Source organism: Archocentrus centrarchus, chromosome 11, assembly GCF_007364275.1.
Source record: "Archocentrus centrarchus isolate MPI-CPG fArcCen1 chromosome 11, fArcCen1, whole genome shotgun sequence".
NCBI lineage: Eukaryota > Metazoa > Chordata > Actinopteri > Cichliformes > Cichlidae > Archocentrus > Archocentrus centrarchus.
In genome coordinates, this window is record NC_044356.1 from 25,879,294 (window position 1) to 25,899,246 (window position 19,953).

Genomic DNA, 19,953 nt, shown 5'->3' on the forward strand with positions numbered 1-19,953 from the left:
AAGGGAAAAACTCCCTTTTAAAAGGAAGGAACCTCCAGCAGAACCAGGCTCAGGGAGGGGCATCCATCTGTCAAGATTGGTTGTGGCACATGACACCAAGCAAGACTCAATAGCAGAACAAGCTCATCAATCACAAGTCATTAGCTTGTTTTTTTGGAACCAAGATGGCAATGGCAGAAACACTGACCTCTAGCCATCAAAGCCTAGGGGATGCTACATCCAACTTTTATACCATCTCCGGTCTTGGCCTAAATATCTGCTGGCTATACCAGAAACGCTGAAATATTGGCCAGTGTGCCTAGAGAGAAAGCTATCAGACTATAAAGGGGCATCCACATAGGAGGCAAATTGTTTGCCATACATCGATTTATACAGGACAGTTGGTTGCTTGTGGAAATTCAATGCTCTGACTTGGTACCACTCAACTTCACCTGTTGTCACCAAACAGTCATTGACCTTCGGCCACGGTGCTAACAATAACTTCCTGTGTGGATGCCCCTTAACCCCTTCTGGTGAGTTTATATCTTTGTACAGGACCAGAAACTGGTTGGCAACACCCAGGCAACGTCCTGGAGTGATATTTACTGCCCAACCAGTGGCAGAGTGATTGCTGGCTGTCACTGGGTGAAATCTATAACAAAGCAGGTGCTACATCAAAAAAAACAAACAAAAAAAAACAAACCACGATTTCTTTGGTCACTAGCAGGTTGCCCCAGTCGCTCGTAGTTTGCACAGAAGACGTCGACTTGTCTTCAAACACTTGCCAACTAACCAAGGAGCAGTAGTGAAACTTAAAGTGCAACACAAACCAGAAACTTACTTCGCCTTCAGCTATAGTTAGACCTTACTGCTGAAACCAACTTTTACTTAGAAGCCAAATGGCTGCCATATCCACTTTACATCGCACTCTTCAGTTTGACTACCACTTAGAGATGAATGTTTTTACAGACAAGTCTACGTCTTCAATACAATCTGCTAGTGACCAAAGCAATCACAAGGAGGTTTTTGGTGTAGCACCGTGTGCCTCATTGCAACCAATTTCACCCAGCAACCACTCACAGTCAATGAATACTCATTTTTCCTAGGTGGTCTCTAGGCTTGTGTGACTGGTGCTTTTAAACAACTACTGCAACTTCATACATACACACAAAAAAACCAAAACACACTGATTGGCAGTTTTAAAATGTTTATTAAAAAATAAAATAGAAAAAAATATATTTACATAAAAATGTCAAAAAGGAAAAAAAAAAAAAAAAAAAAAAAAAAAAAAAAAAAGCTGGGCAGTGGTTCCCTCTGGCCACTGGTAAATAGGTGTCCATTTTGAGGGCCACCGCTCACATGAATCAGCCAGGACACTGAAGGGCTGCCATCTCTCTCTGAACAGCAGCCACCAGTTTAAAATCCCTCATTGTATTGCAATGGGGGGGGGGGGGGGGGTGGGGGTTAATATTACATTGCATCTACATGTGTGTATGCCAAAATCTCAGCGGTCCAACTCAAGTCTCCAACTATCCTTGCTTCCTTTTCTATCTCACTTTTAAAAACCATCTGAAGTAGTCAGGACACTATGGCAGAGCACAGCCGATACTTTTATCTAAGTGTTTCCACCATCGGGTGAGAAAGCAAGCATGGTGAGTTGGCTACACTGGACTGAGATGCACAGATTTTGTTCCATACAGACTTCCTTAGATACTGCATGTCAGTCTTTACTGTTAAAATTGTAGGCAACTCTAACCGAGCCAACAGCTTTCACCACCCAATTTCTTTTTAGTCTCAAAAAACTGGTTCTAATCTCTAAAAGCAAATGTGGCCGTCAGAATTGCAGTCTGGTAACTTGGGCTCGCTACCTGCATCCCAGTTATCAGATTTATATTTTCCTGCAGTTGCATGAAACTGAGCAGTAAATGCTCAGTTTTGTTTTTGATTATCTCTCTACAGATGGAAAATTATTCTATTTAAAAAAAAAAAAAAAAAAAAAAAAAAAAAACAACAGGGAACAACAGGATGAGAGCGTACATCTCTGAAAAAACTTCTCACCCTTTCCACCGGTCAATGATTTTTCTGGTCAGATTATTAAGTATGAAAGGAATTTGTAAGCTGGGAGGTGATTAGCTCATTATCAGCTCTGCCCTGTGACCCATCAGTCAAAAGAGAAACCCTACATCTGTAACAGAGCGGACGCCAGGCGCAGTTTTGACTGACAGACCAGAGTTGCCTTGGTTTAAAAAACAAAACAAAATAAAAATAAAACAGTGCAACAGCAGTGAATGGGTGTCAGTAAGAAAAAGTCAAATTCTTGATGGCCACTTTGTGAAGTGCACCTGCAGAGGGCAAGTTGCGCTCTGATTATAAAAAAAAAAAAAAAAAAAAATTAAAATAAAACTGTGGTGGCGAGTCATGAGTCCTTCTCACACACGTTTCACTATGTCACACACTACACAGACTCAGACCCAACCACTGACATTAACAATCCCCCCCGTTCCTTACATTTGACTGACAGGATGCAGAAAACTGGGTCTTAAACACATCATGGCCTTCATACAAACACAAGGGAGGTGGGGGTCAGGGGGTAGGGGCTAGCGTTCACATGTTTTGGCTTGAGAAGTCTGACAGCCAGTAACATCACTCTAATCCAACAAGCAGTGTGGGGTTTTTTTTTGTTTGTTTTTTTGCCCTTTTTTGCCTTTTTTTTGTCAATGGAAAATAACCCCAAACATAAAATACAGGAGTTGACACAATAATTAGAAGAAACCACTTGCATAGTAATAACACCGGCATGTGTAGTGTTCTGGGCGAGTCACAGCCTTTGACAGTCCTGTCTGTGAGTATGTGTATTTGTGTAACATGGTGTGCTCGCAGAAAACGTCGTACACACATATACACACCCTAAGTAAACACAAAGAAAGGCATTGCAAAACAATTAGCGGAAGTACCTGGCAATCAAATACACACAAGATTCCTGAATGGAATCAAAATAAAATTCCCTTTCATTAGGGTCCTTGGTTCAGAAAGACCCCCCCCCCCCCCCTCCCCCCTCCTTTGTCCAGGACCACAAAAGGAGAGAAACCTTATCGCTGAGCATCTTAGTGTTGGTCTGCACTAATTTACAGCTGTGGGCGAGAGCTGACCTCAGCCCTGGGATCAGATTTTCCACAACCATGGCCCCTCTGACATTGGCTCAGTGGTTTTCTGCCCTCTCGCCTCTACCCTTGATCTTCAAATTCAAGTCAAATAAGCTGTTGCCTTCTTGGCCCCAACCCTCCTACAAAATGTAATAAACAAAAAAACAAAAAACAAAAAACACACAGGCATAAATGTTAAACAAAAATCAGCTCTCAGGCCAAAATCCTGCACTGCCTGGAAGCTTTTCTTTTCAAATTGCCTCCAGCAGAGAGAAATATGGCCAAGACAAAACTAGCAGGCCACTTGCCAGCCTTCCCCCGACTGACAAAATATGGCAATGACACATTCCTGTAACAGCCAAACAGATATACGCACTCACACAATCACCAGGTGGCAATGCGAGTCTATCTGCTGCCTCCGTTAGGCCAAGGATATCCCAGGTTGCAGTTTAATTCCCTCCACTTTCCTCCAGCATGCTTTACACTAACTGAACCGAGGAACAAAACTTCCACAGGGAATTTTTTGTTCACCTCGCCCATTTTCACAAGACGTGAAGAAAAATGGGCAGGAATGTGAAGATAATCCCTTTCTGATACGGCTTCTCAACAAACCACATTTAAAGAGAGGGGAGAGGAAGAAAGGGGCCTTTTAACCTGGGCCCATCTTAACCTGATGAAAGGTACACACACACACACACACGCGCACACACACACACACACACACACACACACACACACACGCTCCAGAGATGCTGCCTGGGGAAAGGTTTCGTAAACAAAATTTAAAACTCTACAAAAATAAAATAACAGTATAAAATGCCTTTACACATACACACGAAATTAAATAAGCTCTTACTTTAGTTTTAAAAAGTAACATTATTGCACAAAATGAAAAATGGTTTGTTTTTAAGCGTATTAACTGTAAAAAAAAAAAAAAAAAAAAAAGTAATAGAACCTCGGGCAGCTTGGCTGCAAGGGTCGAAATGAGGTCACGTGAGCTTGGCAATGCCGTCACCACCAAGTTCAACAAAAACGTAAACCGACCAGAAACGCACGCGAGGAAGACACAATACTGAAAGTAACATAATACTGGAAAAATAACAAAACTGAACTGTCATGCAAAAATGGAAGGGTACAGAGAGGAGGAAGATGCAGAGCTGAGGGCTGCTGTCCCGTGTCGAGGAACCCTCGGAATAAAAACTGCTGGTCTCTGGTCCTCTTGTCTGCCTGTCCATCCTCCTTCAAGATGAACGAAGAGCCAGGGCATGCAGCCGGAGAGGAGGGGGACGAAAAGGCAGGGAGAAGGGGAGTGGTTTCTATCTGCTGAGGCTAACTGGCAGGCTGTCCCTCTTTCTGCGTCGCCAAGTGTTGCGGTGCGTGTGTGTGTGTCCGCGGTTAGCCAGAACAGCGTTGTTGACCAGTGGTGGGTTGTGGAAGCCCTTCACGTTAAACTTGGCTCCATTCTGAAGAGAGAAGAAAAGACAGAAGATGGAGAGAAAAAGATCAAAACGTTGATCCAAGCAGATTGATGTGTGGACTTGCAGTCTATGAGTTACTTTGTGTTTAAACATTAACGTGTCTACAACACAGCAATGAATGCAAGTTGAAGCTAGAAGACAGTAATAGATATACAAGCTTTCGTCTTGTTCAGGGCGTCACTGTTAGCGTGACAGAATAACAGTGAACTTACACGTTTTTTGGTTTTTTTTTGCATATTTGTTACACTTAGTCTTTCACAGCAAATAAATTTTAATATTAGACAAAGATAACCTGAGTAAATACAAAATGATAGCATGATCTTTTTATTTCAATGATTTCTTGATTCAGCAAAAATGTGGTTAATCAGCATTAATTCATTATTTAACAAGGAGGGAAGTTACTTTTTCACAGGGCCAGGTAGGCTTGAACAGCTTTTTCCCCTTAATAAATGAAATCATCATTTAAAAACTGAATATGTATTTATTCGGGATATCTTTGATGAATACTAAAATTTGTTTGATGATCTGAAACACTTAAGTGTGACAAATATTGAAAAAAAAACAAAAAGGAGAAAACCTCAGAAATCAGGAAGGAGGTAAATGATTTTTTTCACAGCACTGTAAGTGATAGCTGCAAAAGCATGCAGAGCTGCACAGCATAGTTTGTGTCCATCTTTGATGTGAAGATTCCCAGAAAACTGTCAGGACTGGATGGACAACTCAGTTAATTGTTGGAGTAATCTCTTCAGTTTTCACATTTTACAATCAGTTTTTAAAAGATTAATGTTACAAAAAAGCAGCTGCAGAACTGTAGAATTTGTTAGCATATTATATAACTATTACAATTACTATGGACACAAGATAAGCACTGTTTCATTTACCTAACTGCCATAATACATGCCATATCTGTAACAAACCGAAAAAAAAAAAAAAAAAGGGTACATACGTGGCTCCCCCTGAGCAATACAGCAGCCACACTGACCATTCATTACAATGAACAGCAGCAACTAATGCAGTATGTATCTATGGGCAAATGCTAGCTTAGTTTAGTTTAAAGGCTGGATACATGGGAATCACCAGCCTGGCTTATTTTATCTTTTTTTTTTTTTTTTTTTTTTTTTAAACATGATATTAGGCCTTACAGCTGCAGTAGTGTCATTTGTTACTGGAAGGCAAATGACAGTTTATGTAACCTGTTACACAATGTCTGCACAGAGCAATGAGAGCAACAAACCAAGAGATAACAGACATGTGGCAGAGGATGAAGATGTTGAAGAGACAGAAATGACAGAGTGGAAACTCAAGTGGGAAACAAGGTTGTCTCGGTACTGCATTTGTGGCATCCACCGCCTACCTTATGTGTGTGGCTGGAGTGGGGACTGGGCGGAGGCTGGGGGCTGGAAGGGGCAGGGGCATGAGGATGGGCTGGGGGGTGCATGTGGAAGAAGGGGGAGAGCCCGGTGTCTATACACACCTGTCTGCCAGGCATGGAGTGCATTGCTAGACCACCGGGCAATGGGACGCGAGCCTGGGAAAAGGAAGGGATCATTTTAATCAGAAACAAAATACAAAAAACAAAACCACAACCCTTACACATGTTATATCTATTTCTCTACCCAGCTGATTGAATAAGCTGTATTTGCAGTTCAAATTTTAACATATTTTACATGCATAATTCAGGCTAATGCAATCACTGGTGCCTGCAGCCACTGCTGTGTGCCTACCTGGGAACCTGGAGGCATTAGCAGATGGTGTCCTCCCATGCCAGGCTTGCCAGTACCCATGTTGAGGCCTGGAGTTATTGCTAGGCCGAGGGGTGGGAAAGGCGGGTAGGCTGGCAGGGTCGGAGGAGGGATGGGACATGGCAACGTGGAATCAGAGTCCTGGCCGATCAAAGAGGAGGACATTGTGAATGACTTTGAGGATGACACAATAGATTTCCATCTAAATACTAGAACAACATTATATTAAACTCGGCTGTGCTTCCATCAGATGGACAAGGAGCATGTAGTTACGTCATGTGGGTGGCAATATTAACCTTTATCCTGCAAGTGTAAACTGTATGGCATTTTTCAAGAACTACACTAGAAATGCATATAATTCTCATATATAGTGTGTGCATTGTTACTCATCCTGCACAGGTTTTCTTACGTTATCAGACCCAGACAGCGAGGACACTGACGAGGCAGACGAGTGCTGCTGGGGGCTGGAGATGGACATGGGAGAGTCCGCACTGTGAGGCGACACCGAATCCCTTTGCTGCTCGTCTGACCCGACACCACCACCCAGCACAGCGTTCTCCTGCTCTGACACCAGCTCCTTGGGAGGTGACACTAAAGAAATACAATAGTAAGGATAGATGGAATGCTAACAAAGTAACTCAGCCATTAACTTGGTGGGTTCTAAATTTTATTTATAATGTCACCATTTTCACTGGCTTGATAAGATAATTCTCCTAATACTGATTAACATCAATGACAAAACTGTATCTGCTTTATATTGAAACCTGCTCATTTGTACCTCTATTGTCCATTCGCACCAAATCCCTGCCCCCCCACTTCTTAATGATCCATTCCCTGTAGTCGATCACTTCCTTGGTCAACCTGATTATCCTCCCCAATGTGCTGCAGGGACAAGACAGAAGCATTTAATAAGAAGAGCACCACTCTTATTCATGGGGGTCTGCATTACTTTGAAATGGTTTGGATTCTAACCTTTCACAGTCTTTGTTGGGATATGACTGTGCAAGTGGGGACACAGCATGACTCAGGACAATGAAGGCATAGTTAAACACGTCCTTGACCTGCATGACACCATAGGAACCCCTTCCCACGTCGTTACCTACATTGGGGGGGGGGGATAAATAAATAATTCAACTACAAGTTTTACATTTTCTAAAATTGTCAGTGGTTGTGACATTACTTGTTACTTGAATGTAAAATGTGCTAAGCCTTACAATTTATTACTCAACATCACACCCAATGGACAAATAGTTCTGAGTGAACCACACAAAAACAAACATGACAAACTAAAAGTGGATGATGCAGCATTTTTGTGGAATACTTTTTTTTTTTTAATTGCCAAGGTATGAAATCCATAGGACATGATGTTTAAGCTCTTCTGCTCCCTTACAGCATCAACAGTGACCTAATTAGCTAACATTAGCCAAAAGGAGTGCACTAATCACTAAAGCCAACAAACAGCAGCTCCCAGCACAAGGCAAACTTCATAGAATTATAGATGAGGACAAAAATCAAACTCAAATTTTTTTCCACGAGTCCATGCTACCTACCTACCTAGGCAGTTAGCAAATCGTCTAAGTTAGCACGTAGTAAAATGTTAGCTAACATTAGCCAGAAGAAAGCCAGATTTTTTTTAGTGAAGCCCTTCTGATCAAGTGTGTACATGACCCAAGACCAGGTAAAACCAGGGATAATATCAGCAGAGCATTTACTTGAATGAGGGACTTTCATTTACTTATAAAAATCTAATCTGACTACAGGCTAGCTCTGTTCGGACCAATGCTAGCTTGGCTTATAACACAGATCTAACTTTGCAAAATAAAGCCAAACCTTTGGGGCTGATCTGGTTGGTGAATTAACTTTGTGTTTTCAAATTACTGTACCATGTGACACTGCAAACTAACCACCACCAGTTTACCACAGCATAGCTACGTTGCTACATGCAGCTTCCAGTAACAAAATCATATTTGAATTAATTTGAGTACCGTTTGGCTGGCTTTCCAAATTACTTCACAAGTATAAAAATAGGATGTATAAATTACACAGATTACTTCTTTGGGTCATAAATGCTTACCTGAACATGCTGCTTAAAATCTTATTTGTTTGGAAAACCAGTCAGTATTTCAGCTGAAATAGTAAAACACACACCTGAGAGAGGGTCCTCTATGTAGAGCAAGGATGGCGTGAATCCATTGGGCATGATAATCTCATCTTTGGCTATATATGCGCCTCCACTTCTAATGCGAATCCCTGTATTCAAATAGTTGAAATTACGCCCGTACAACTCAAAGAACTCGATCAGCAACACACCCAAGTTCTCACTGGGGTTGCTGGGATCGATACGAGGATGAAGCTGAAGAGGGGAAAAAAAAAAAAAAAACAGACCAGATTAGAATATATTTGAGACAAATGCTACTGTTGACTAATTAAGATTAGAGTTTATGTTGGCCTACAACACCTAATAAACTACTTCTGCTTATGCTACTATATATACACCCAGTATTATCCAAAGCAGTGCTACTACAACATAACCTGCTTTACTGTTGTGACGACATGTCCCTGTACCTGTAGGAAACTGATGACCATGAGGATGAGGCTGTAGGAGCTGATGCCCCCGGTGAAGACTTCGTTTAGATCTCTCTGCAGCAGAAACTGCTTCAGTACAATGATCAGGTAAGGCAGCACTGGATACTTCTGAAAGTAGACAGCAGAGACAGAAAACTGAGGGTTTCTAATGAGATACACGTAAAACTGAGTCAGAATCAAGACTAGACATTAAAAGTAAAGAGATTAAAATGATGCAGCTGGCATGCCAATCATTATATCATTAACAGTGTGAATCTTTGGCTAAATAATAGCCTGGCTTAATTCATGACTCAGGGACTGGCTGGTGATTTGATTCAAAAGCAATTGTTTGGTTTTTAAAATGTGAGGCAGTTTAATCTTGTAAATTGCGATATGATTTAAAAATCACACCCATAAAATACTTATAATGCAAGTCCAGGGAAATCAATTTTATGACAGCTTCTATTTAAAGTGGACCCATTATGCTTTTCCTTACACTGTTAAAATTGTGGATGCTCATAAATATGTTCTATGCACTCAGGCTATTTTTTATTTATTTTTTTTTTTAAACTTGACTGATGTCAGTGAGAGCAAATATCCCTTATATGGTCACGTCAGGCACACAGCTGTGAACACAGGCCTCCTCCCACATGCTGGTCAAACCTTCTATTTGGGAAGAACAACCAATCAGCAGAAAGTTGGTTAAGACAGTGAGGAAAGCTACTCTAAAAAGGGCCTATTCCATATGCTCAGCTAAAGTTCCAAGAGGATTTAAGAGAAACAGCCTTCTTGCCTGCAGCATATTCAAAAGAAAAGCTTTTTTTCTAATTAGTCATAGTATTTAATCAAGCCGTCTGGTTTTCTTTTAGGTGGTTTTGGCAAAAAAAAATCACTAGGAAAACCCCTCTGTAATGTTGACATGATTATTGCTGAATCCAACGCAAGTAAATGTTTTTTTTTTTTTTTAAGTCAAGGAAACAGATTACAAATTTTTTCAGTCAGTGCAATGCACAAATTGTTATAACCCAGACGTCCTACGATCTAGCTGCCAACTGGGCCAAACTCTCTAAAAAGGTATCAATATGAGGTGTGTGTGAAACCCCAGAGGAGCCTGTGAATGAGAATTACAAATATGTTCATTTTCCAATTGAAAAGGCAGCACAACCCTCCTGGCAGAATGTGTGTGCTTAACTGTGCCAGTGGAGCAGCAGAGCTCTGTCAACTTTTCAAATATTCTTTTAAGAAGAGCAAGCAAGACTGGGGGGGGGGGGGGGGGGGGGGGGGGGGGGGGATATGCTGCTGCACCTGGCTGACATGTGAGCATTAACTCTGAGGTGACCTCTCAATTCCAAGACTGCACTGGAGCCTGCCACGCCCATGTATTAACAACATCAGCTCTCTCTGGGGTTTTTTTTTGTGGTTGTCAACAGCAGGCCTTCAAGCTGGGACATGTATTCCCAGCGATCACCACCAATAAAAACATGCAACTACAGCAACAAAAAAGCCAAAAAACTTGACAGCATGCAGGGGCATCAGCACCTGGAATTCCTTTCCTTTATTAGACACTAAAACTGTGACTAAAGTGGGCAGAAATCCAACTTTAGCAGGAATTTTGTCAGAACGACAGTGTGAAATTCACCTCTGCTGAGTACATTTGGCAACAAGAGCTTCAGCAGCACACAGACTCAGGTCAGGTTAAATGAGGATCTGATGGAGCGGGGAATGAGATGGTCCGGTGCAAGATTTAAACTGCTGGGTAGCCTATATTCAAAGAGGGAATTTCCAAAGTTCTGTATTTAGACCCCACTAAGATGGTAATTATGTGACTCCTCCAGCGGTTTTTTTAATTCAAATATGTCAACATGACCTTTTCTTGCTCTTTTCCTCCATTTGAATGTATTCCTTCTAATGTGCACTGTGGCCTGATTGTTGCCTTCTGGTCTGAGACGACAAATAAAGCCATCCCAAAACTACAGATGGCCAGGATTTTCAAATGTAGACAATAAATTATAGGAAATATCTTTATATGACAAGTTTTTTTTTTCCCCTTGTTTTTGCCAGCGCCTGCTAGGACACAACACATTGCTAGTGCAAGAACACAGCGGAAACACACCCAGAAGCTGTTTTCCAACCACCTTTACAACAACAAAAATAGGAGAATGCACTTACAGCTATCAAATAGTAACTTCTGGGGCCAAAGAGACTGACCCAAAAGTGATTCAAAAAAAGTGATCAAAGCAGCTTTACCCATCTTTTATATACAGTCTATGCTAGCTAACAGGCATTAGACCAGTGAGTAGTGTGGTAAATGCTACTGTCAAAATGTGAGAAACATGCACAGCTGGCAGTCAAAAGGTCATGAGAGTGTGCTTTTGGGATTGAGGGGGTGACCTTCAAAGAATGTTCAAAGAGTTTCCTGTGAGTATCAGGTGTTTTTTTTTTTTTTTTTTGCCTGAAATGCCCATCTCTGCCCACAAATTACAAATGCATACTCAACAAAAGGAAGTGCCCTAATTTACAATTTTGATCTGGTTTGGCACCAAAATTTTATGGGTTCCTCCTTGGTTCATGGTGCAGCTCTCCATCAAATGTTATGAAACTCAGCTTGGTTTTATTTTTAGACAGACGAATAGCACATGTATCTAACACCAGCCAGTAAAATCTCCAATGCTGAAGGCACCTCTCACCTTTACATAGTCTTTAATGAAGTTTGCCGCCTTGACTCCGTTCTCTGTGTTAAAACTGATGTCCACCTTGACGTCAGTCTCCTGGTCTGTCAGCTTGATGATTGGCACCTGAAAGATTAAATGAAATGTATTAACAAACATTACAGTCCAGTCTTTCTGTAAAAACATGCTCACTATGTGTTGGAACACAAGGAAAAAAAAAAACCAAAAAAAAAAAAAAAAAAAAAAAAAAAAAAACCTAACGACTGTCCCAAATGACAAGCTTTTGGAAAGAAAAGCTAATCCAAATATGTAAACTCAGCCATTAACTGCTTATTATCATGTCAGTCAAGAAGGCACTGAAGCTTGTGGTTGTTTCCCTGGTTGTGCGCACAACCCACAATGTGTTTGTGCGGGCCCCTGAGCTACTCTTTTCAAAAGTACCACTGCAGGACAGGAGTTATAAACACCTCCAAAGTAGGTGCCCACATTAGACTGAGCTGCAGAGTGACAGCTTTGACACAATGATGGGAAGTTGCTGTAGAACTGAAACGAGAGCGTAAGTGAAGTATGACCGACCTGGGCTGAATAGATGATGACAAGTTTTCATTTTGGGTGAACAAGAGCTGACATAGTACGCACTTTCAACATTCACATCATAGTGGTTTCCAATAAAAGAGCAGACTGTTAATCAGGAAAGAAATGGACAGAAAGTCCACCACAACTCAGGAAATGTGCCACCTATGAGGCAAACAGATGGAGGACACTAATTGAGTCTCACAGGTTAGTGCAGCTAATAAAAGAGAATAAGTCAAAGCTTTATATTTCTGAGCACTGGAAGTTCAGAAGAGCTTATTGTTGCCAAATTTTGTTGTGGGTGGATTTATTCCAGCTCTCCTCTTGGTTTCTGTTGACTGGAACTTTAACAGTTTGTTATTGTGAACATTTAAAAACTGTATAATATTAAATCATCTATCATTATGTAAATGACCATTTTATACATAGGATGGAAATTTGTTATTTCAGCAGTTCTTGACTAAGAAAAATCTGCTTTTAAATATGACATCTGATGTTAATTTTCTGAATTTTGTATTGACAGAAGTTACTGTCATATAAAATATTGACATATATAGATACAGATGTCGTGTAGAGCCCAACCGATATAGGATTTAAAAAAAAAAAAAATTTTTCCCCGAAAGATACCGATATTTGGTGATTTAAAAATACATTATTTCGATATATTGGCCAATATTTTTTTTTCTCCCTTTCAGACACATGAAACAAAACAGACTTCCCTGTTTGTTATGTGTGGTTAATTATTCACTTGTTTACGCTCTGCCCGACTCTGCTCAGATCAGCTGGCTGTTGTATTTAAAGCATTCCAAACACCCCTTACTAACTGGGAAGATGCAGAGTGCCCTGTGGTGGACAAAACATGAAACATCATTTATAACTGAATGGATTGAAGGGTGTTTTTCCCATCTCTTCTTTACTTTTAAAATGTTCATTTATTGACCACTATAAATACAGACAGACTGGCAAAATAGCTATGCGGAAGTGAATGGATGGCGTATCGGCCCACCAATAGATCAGCCAGGCTCAATGCCATGCTAGCCTATACTGGATGTCCACACGTAAAAGAGCTGAGATGCACGGCCTGGTTCTCTCTACTCACTGCAGCCTTGTCCAGCACTTTAATGGAGAGAGGGTCGGCCACTTTATGCTTGCGAAGAGCTTGTTCTAGTGCATGCAGTGGGGGGCGGACCCAATTCCCAGTCACCATCAGGTCGATGTCACTATGAGGGCAAAAAACAAATAAATTAAAAAAAAAAAAATTTAAAATGACCATCCAGGAAAACATCAGGGACAACACTTACTTGAATTTTCTTTATTAAAAACAAACAAACAAACCCCCCCCCCTCCCAAACACACTTGCTCTTACCTTGTTGGAAGGTACAGCCCTGTGCTGAAGCTGCCATATATTTGTACCTGGGAAAACATGGTTACATAACTGTGAAAATGACCAAAAATCACTGTAGTTCAACAGTGCACAAGCTGACATGTTATAGCTCCTCACATCACATTCTAACCATAAAGGCCTTGGCCAACATGCAACAACTACACTTCCAGCTCATTTGTGGTGGTGCTGTATATATCCAGTTCAAATGTTTGCAAACGACTAGGACTTAGGTATTTCCGGCTTCCACTTCAGAGACAGTAAACAGTGCCAAGTTGAGTATGCTGCCAAATTAAGTACACAATAGCAAAGAACAAAAATGCTGTGCTTGAGAGCCGCAAGTGAAAGCTTTCCAAAGGAAGCAGAGTGGAGTTCTTTCCTTTTCCGTCAAGGCAACAGCACCGTGACAGGCTGGGATTAATATGTGGAAATGAAAAGGGAGGCTGGGACAAATCACAGACTTGATCCATTTACCTGACAATGTGGCTCACAGCAGAAGTGGAGAAGACTGGCAGCCAACAAATCACTGCCGCACGTGTTTTACATGATTAAGTAATGAGAAGCACTGCGCCAGCCTTACATCGCTGTACTCTTCTCAACCAGCTGCAAGATCCTCCATGACCATTTATGCAAATCTCAAGAAGAATGCCTCATTATTGTTTTCCATTTAATTACTTAGAATTTCATTCCTTCTACAGAAACAACAGTAAAGTGTTAGTATGAGGTCAGTGTTTGTTCAGTCTGACACATTTTACAGTTTGGTTAGAAGTCAGAGGAGAAGACTGATGCCAAGCTGTCAATTAAATACAAAATTACAGCTACAGTCTGTTAGCTTAGCTTTTGGTTTTACAGGAGGAGGGGTGACACGTGCCAGACTGAATCTTGGATGGGAACATCTACAGTCCTGGTGCCACTGTGAGGTTACCAGGTAATTAAGTCACTATAGCTGGCCTGGCCAAGTGAACTGTGTGATGTGCACTAATCCAAACAGAGGCATGTGTGTACGTGTGTGTTTAACATACATCAACAGTCGGCCACAGCTCCCTGATGACCGTCTCTATCCGGTTGACCACCTCCTTCCTCATAGCGGCCTCCTCTGGCCGAGGAGTTATGTATTTGTAGAAATCCATCACCTCTTCGTGGAGTCTGGACAGGAGGATAAATAAGGGTTAACTATAAGAATGAACTGTAAATCTGACATAAATTCTCTGCTTTCGAACAGCTCACACAGTTACCTACAAATGTATACAACTACTAACAAGATAATGATTATAAGAAGACTTCAAATTGAGAAACACTGCAACACAGTGGACTGCTGATATCCTGCTCAAAGGGAAAGAGTGACCCATATTAAACATGTTTTCTTATTAAAAACAACAGTACTAAATATCCACCTCAGCCTGGTAGTGTTACAGCACTGATCTCCCTGATGAAAGCGAACTTCTACATGCAAGCATGTCACAGGGTTCAAAACCTCCAGGATGCGGTTTCTCATTTTAGCCAGTGCTGATTGTCACTTTCAGTGTTTAATATGACAAATGTAGCCAGTGGCGGGTTATATCAGCTGTCGCTAATTAACCTTAATTCCACAAGAAATTTTATGACAGGGCAAAAAAGAAAAAAGAAAAACCTAAAAACAACTTGGCTGCTGCCAGATTTTAGTGCTCTCTCAAAGACTGTGTGATGGTTAAAAAAGCATCACTTTGTAACATCCTGGTACAACCATGTTAAATCATTTCAAAAACTACAACAGAGTAATGCTTATTGTCTGTACTACAGCGTCAGTTTGAGAAAGCACATTATCCCAAATAAACTGTTATGTAAGGGGACTTATTATACTCATTTCCAGCTTGATACTCTTCCTCTCAGAGTCTATATTAGCTTTTGCACTTTGAAAGAAGCTCTTAGCTGCCATTCCCTTACCTTTAAGCCAATTTTTTCCCTGATTGGATGCCCTTTGTAAACAGAAGGTTAGAACAGCAGGTGGGAGGGGCCAGAGCTGTGTGCCTGAGATGACCATATTAGGGATATCTGGTCTCACTGACATCACGCAGAGCCAGGAGTAGAAAAAACTGAAAGTGTTTAGAACCATCTAAGCCTGAGCATTTAGGCCACAAGGGAATACAAAATGACCTCATTATTTCAACCTTTGCTTAATGTTTCTACCACTAGAAAACTATGTTTGTATGACTGATGATAAGAAAAGCATAACAGGCCACTATACATATTTTCAGCCAGTATGTTTTATAGTACGTTGTCAAGTTGGCTAAGGAGGACAATATTCCAGGGGAGTAAGAGTTACTTTTAACAGTCACCTGTTTTGTTCTTTGGACGCCTAAGCAAATTTTATTTGAAATCACTGGTGCCACATTAGACTAGCATGGGCCCATGTTAAATTAGGAATGCATCAGCTGACAGTGGCCCTGTTGATTTATATCAGCATACTAGGAAATAAGATGCCATTAACCAGTGTCACTGGTCCATATGTATCTGTTGTGTTGGAACAAGTTTGCACTGGCTTTCTTCTTTAAATTAATAAAAGAACATAAACAACAAAAACAAATTAAAAACAGTTATAAAAATATTGGGATCTGTATCAATTACATTGCTATTTTATTGATCATTATCAGCCCTAAATTTCTAAAAATCACTGCATCCCTACCTACTTGAGATCACAGCACTAATGGAAACTTCAAACACTCTTATTTTTGAACTATACACAGTAGTGATCTGACTTGAAGATGCCTGATACTATGATACTGAAAAACTCCATTGGGAAATCTGGTCTAACCCTCAAGTATGAAAATGCATAAATCAATACCATGAGTGCTGTTACCTTTAGTGACAGGGTCAAAAAGAAATGATTAATTAAAAAAAAAAAAAAATACATACAAGTTCCTATGCATTTATGATAGGTCTCTTGTATCAGTGCCTATTTCACTATCCTAGATTGGATCCTGTGCCTTACTGTAACCACCAGCCCCCAAATAATCTGGAACTAAAAGTGGTCAAAGCGTGGAGGAGGAAGATTTTGCAGAAATTTTTTATCTTCAGTGAAAACATTTGGCTTATGGAAAGACAACAGTACAACAACAACACCACACACACACACACACACACACACACACACACACACACACACACACACACACACACACACACACCTGAGGTTTAGAGTGGAATGTGAAAAGAGGGTTTAGTAAAACACTGGAGGGCCAGAGCAGGCTGGGAGACTCCCAGACTTATTGTTGATATGAGCTTGTGTTTGACAGAGGGGCACATGTAATGAACAGATTTCTGACCAGTTAAATGCCTTCAAAACAAAGAAAGTCTGTTTGATCCATTCAATCTTTTTTCCCTAGGAATGCATGCCATGATGCCAGTGTGAAATACATAACAGGGGGACCGTCACAATCAATTACCAGAGCCCTGAAGGAAATGCACTCAGTCCATGTGCCCACTCCTTGGTGAAAACTCTGCCAGCAAACCAGTCAGGCCAGTGCGTATCCATGCACAGTCAAAATAAGAACTGCTACCAGTACCATCCCTAACAAACTATCTTAAAGTAAACACTCACAGCTCACAACTTTAGTCTACAACAGTCAAGTATTTTATGTTCACACTGTTCCAATTTGAAGTGCAACTCCCTCTCTGTGCAGGACTTTTGCCCTGAAGGCAAACCAAAACAAGACTAGTCAGTGCACAAGCCGAAACTTGCATCAGAAAACTTGCAGAACCACAAATATCCAAATGAAATTCAACATGATATTAAGTTAACATTTTCAGAAGGAAACAATCATAAAAACTTAAAACGTCCACCTCACTTGGATTTCAGTGCACTGGGAAACTTAGCATCATGCATGTGGAACTGCTTTCATGACAAACACTGTTTCGTTGTTACAGAAAATTCCCAGATGGGTGCAAGCAGCCATTACAAATATCACAAGTTCCTGCAACACATTTGGAAGTTATTCACTCATTTGTTTCACAAGAGGGCTCCTGTTTATGATTTTATTCCAGTATAACTGAGCACTATAACGCCAACAATGTAGATATCACCCATTTACACACTTAGACATATTAAATAAATATTACGCGAGCTTAATATTAAAAACTATCGCTACTCTGTGGCCAACGTGAGTTTATGCTCACTGATTTTAACCATATTCAAGTACACTGGAACACATTACTGCATGTCATACGGACAGCTCTCCACAAAGAAAAACCTGGAAAGAGCGAGTGCACCAAAATTAACTTATTTATTCTGCACTTATGATACACAGTGTTTTATTTCACTTGTTTTAAATTATGTTTAAAAAATATATATTCAGAGTTAATTTTGTAGGTTTACGCTCTCACAGTCATCGTCAAGTTGCCCGATTATTTTTCGAATTAACCAGAAATTAGGAGATTGCCTGTAGGTTTTGTCCAGTTGCTCATATTGTTAAGTTATGCTTATTCCAAACGCGTCAGCAAAAATGTGTTTTATACAGTTTGATATTTATATTTAATTTCTAGCTCTTTTTAATTATATTTCATTGGAAGAAAAAGAAAGCTCGTAATTCGGTTTTTAATCGGTGGTTTCTTAACTTCAAGTCGAGTCTACATAGGAAACCGTTAGGTAGGTTAGCTTTAGGCTAACTAACGGACGACATTTAAAAGCAGCGCATCCGGTCGACACCTTCTAAATAAATAACCCACTAAAAACGCTGCTCAAAATTGCCCGATACCGTCACATTATACAACATCTCACAATATGTTTTCTTGTTTTACTCAACACTTGTGCTTGACAGCTCAGTAAACGGCTCAGTTTAACCTTCTGAATACCAAATCACTTCACTTCCGGTCTTTTTCTGCGGCCGCCTTCACGCGGCGGTAACGGTTAGCTAACCAACCAACGGCAACAAGAAAAATACCCAATTACTCTCGAGCACTCAGTGTACAGACATATTCCACCTGCACTGTAAAACAAATGTATTACTATTTCAAACTGAATATTGCTTAATAGACAGCAGCACCAGAAGACGTTTGTCAAGTTTAGCGTATTTCAACATAAGTCAGCGACTCACCCGAGGACTCCAGGGCTGTACGCCCTCGTCTTCCAAGGCGTGCAAGTGCTCGCATAATTGCCATTAGTGCAGTTTGCAGTCGAATAATTCATCCCATAAGTGCTCGCCTTGTTGTCACTTTTCCTTCGGTCCGGGTGGTGACTCTGTGGTTGATTAATATGTACAGGGGGGTAAACCTGGTGCTGGTTCACGCAAATCTGCTGTAAATTGAAAGCCTGGTGCTCCTGTGGGTGACGGTGATGATGATGGTGGTGGTGGTGGTGGTGGTAAAGGTTGACATTATTTTCCATGCTGTCGCTCAAGTTGAAGAGCAAGTTGGCACCCCCGACGTTATTATTAATGCCCCCCGTTACATTTCCATCCATAGTCCTCTCGAGTGAGCAGCTGGAAGGGGGACTGTCCGTCCCGGATTCCCGCGAAGACGATGAGACAGATCCAGTTTTCTGGGGCACAATTTTCCCTTCACCTGGCTCAGCGATGTTCGACGTGGTTAAAGAGTTGTGTACGTTCCCGTTGGACCGCGCTCTCCCCAGCGATGAAATCGCATTGCCCTTAACGCTACTACCGTGTGTAGCGCCGTTCATGATGCTGTGATGGCTGCTGCCGTTGCTCAGGCTGCCAGCAATGTCGCCGTTGCTGCTGCTGCCGCCGCTGCAGATGCTCGATGCCACGGCGGTCGCCACATTTTTTAAAACATCAAACGCAGGGTAATTCACACACTGGTTGTGGTTTTGATTGTGGAGCTGTTGCTGAGCGGAGAGGGTCCGTACTCCCTGAGAGGTCTCCCAGACGTACATCCATAAGGCGTTCGCAGGTCCTTTCTGTTCGGGCTGAATCCAAGCTACCCTCGGATCCATTCAACTTCTTTCTCTGGTAACCCCCCCTCCCTGCAAGTCTCTAACTAACACTTACGAGCCCGTTGTGAATCTGCGCCGCTTCTCGAACCTTTCAAAGGTCTTTACGCTGTCCGGGGTTATGAGAACAGACGCGTTTAAACATTAAACTGAATTTGGACCATTGATAAAGTGGCCCTTTTACACCGCTAGCTGGAAAATTTGCTAGCTGAGTCCTACGGGAATTCAATATGGCGTATGCTCTTCAAATCTACACGCATGCGTCCTACGAGGGGTTTCTTAAATGATGACTGCGCCCCCCCCCCCCCCCAATCCGCCCACTCCTTCATCACCCCGCAGCCGGGAGGCTGATGAATTGCAAGGAATAAATATTTGAATTTTTATTTGATAAATAATTCACTGAGCAACAAATGAAGAACACAGTAAACGTCAATAATGAATAAAACGAATCGGGGCCTTTTTAAAAACAAGGCCTGGCAGCTTAGAGATCCTTGTGCGCT

At 41.3% G+C, this 19,953-nt stretch overlaps 1 protein-coding gene across 1 annotated transcript; it reads right to left on the reverse strand.

The window, feature by feature from the left end:
- Positions 1-1,996: 1,996 nt before the first annotated feature.
- Positions 1,997-19,660, reverse strand: tent4a (terminal nucleotidyltransferase 4A). Its single transcript, XM_030740349.1, has 13 exons — positions 18,600-19,660; positions 14,553-14,676; positions 13,516-13,562; positions 13,249-13,369; positions 11,595-11,702; positions 8,908-9,036; positions 8,491-8,695; positions 7,315-7,441; positions 7,121-7,224; positions 6,752-6,933; positions 6,325-6,483; positions 5,955-6,128; positions 1,997-4,585 (listed from the first exon to the last, which is right to left on the reverse strand). Exons 1-13 carry the CDS (start codon positions 19,454-19,456, stop codon positions 4,439-4,441), a joined length of 2,484 nt encoding a protein of 827 aa, XP_030596209.1. The 5' UTR covers positions 19,457-19,660; the 3' UTR covers positions 1,997-4,438.
- Between the last annotated feature and the right edge of the window lie 293 nt (positions 19,661-19,953).

Bases quoted from the DNA above. Each gene is read 5' to 3' on its own strand.
- tent4a (XM_030740349.1), bottom strand. From the start codon at position 19,456: ATGGATCCGAGGGTAGCTTGGATTCAGCCCGAACAGAAAGGACCTGCG. The intron at 7,225-7,314 runs GTTAGAATCCAA...TTGTCCCTGCAG, and splicing joins CCCAACAAAGACTGTGAAAG to CACATTGGGGAGGATAATCA. The intron at 6,484-6,751 runs GTAAGAAAACCT...TTGATCGGCCAG, and splicing joins CGCTGTCTGGGTCTGATAAC to GACTCTGATTCCACGTTGCC.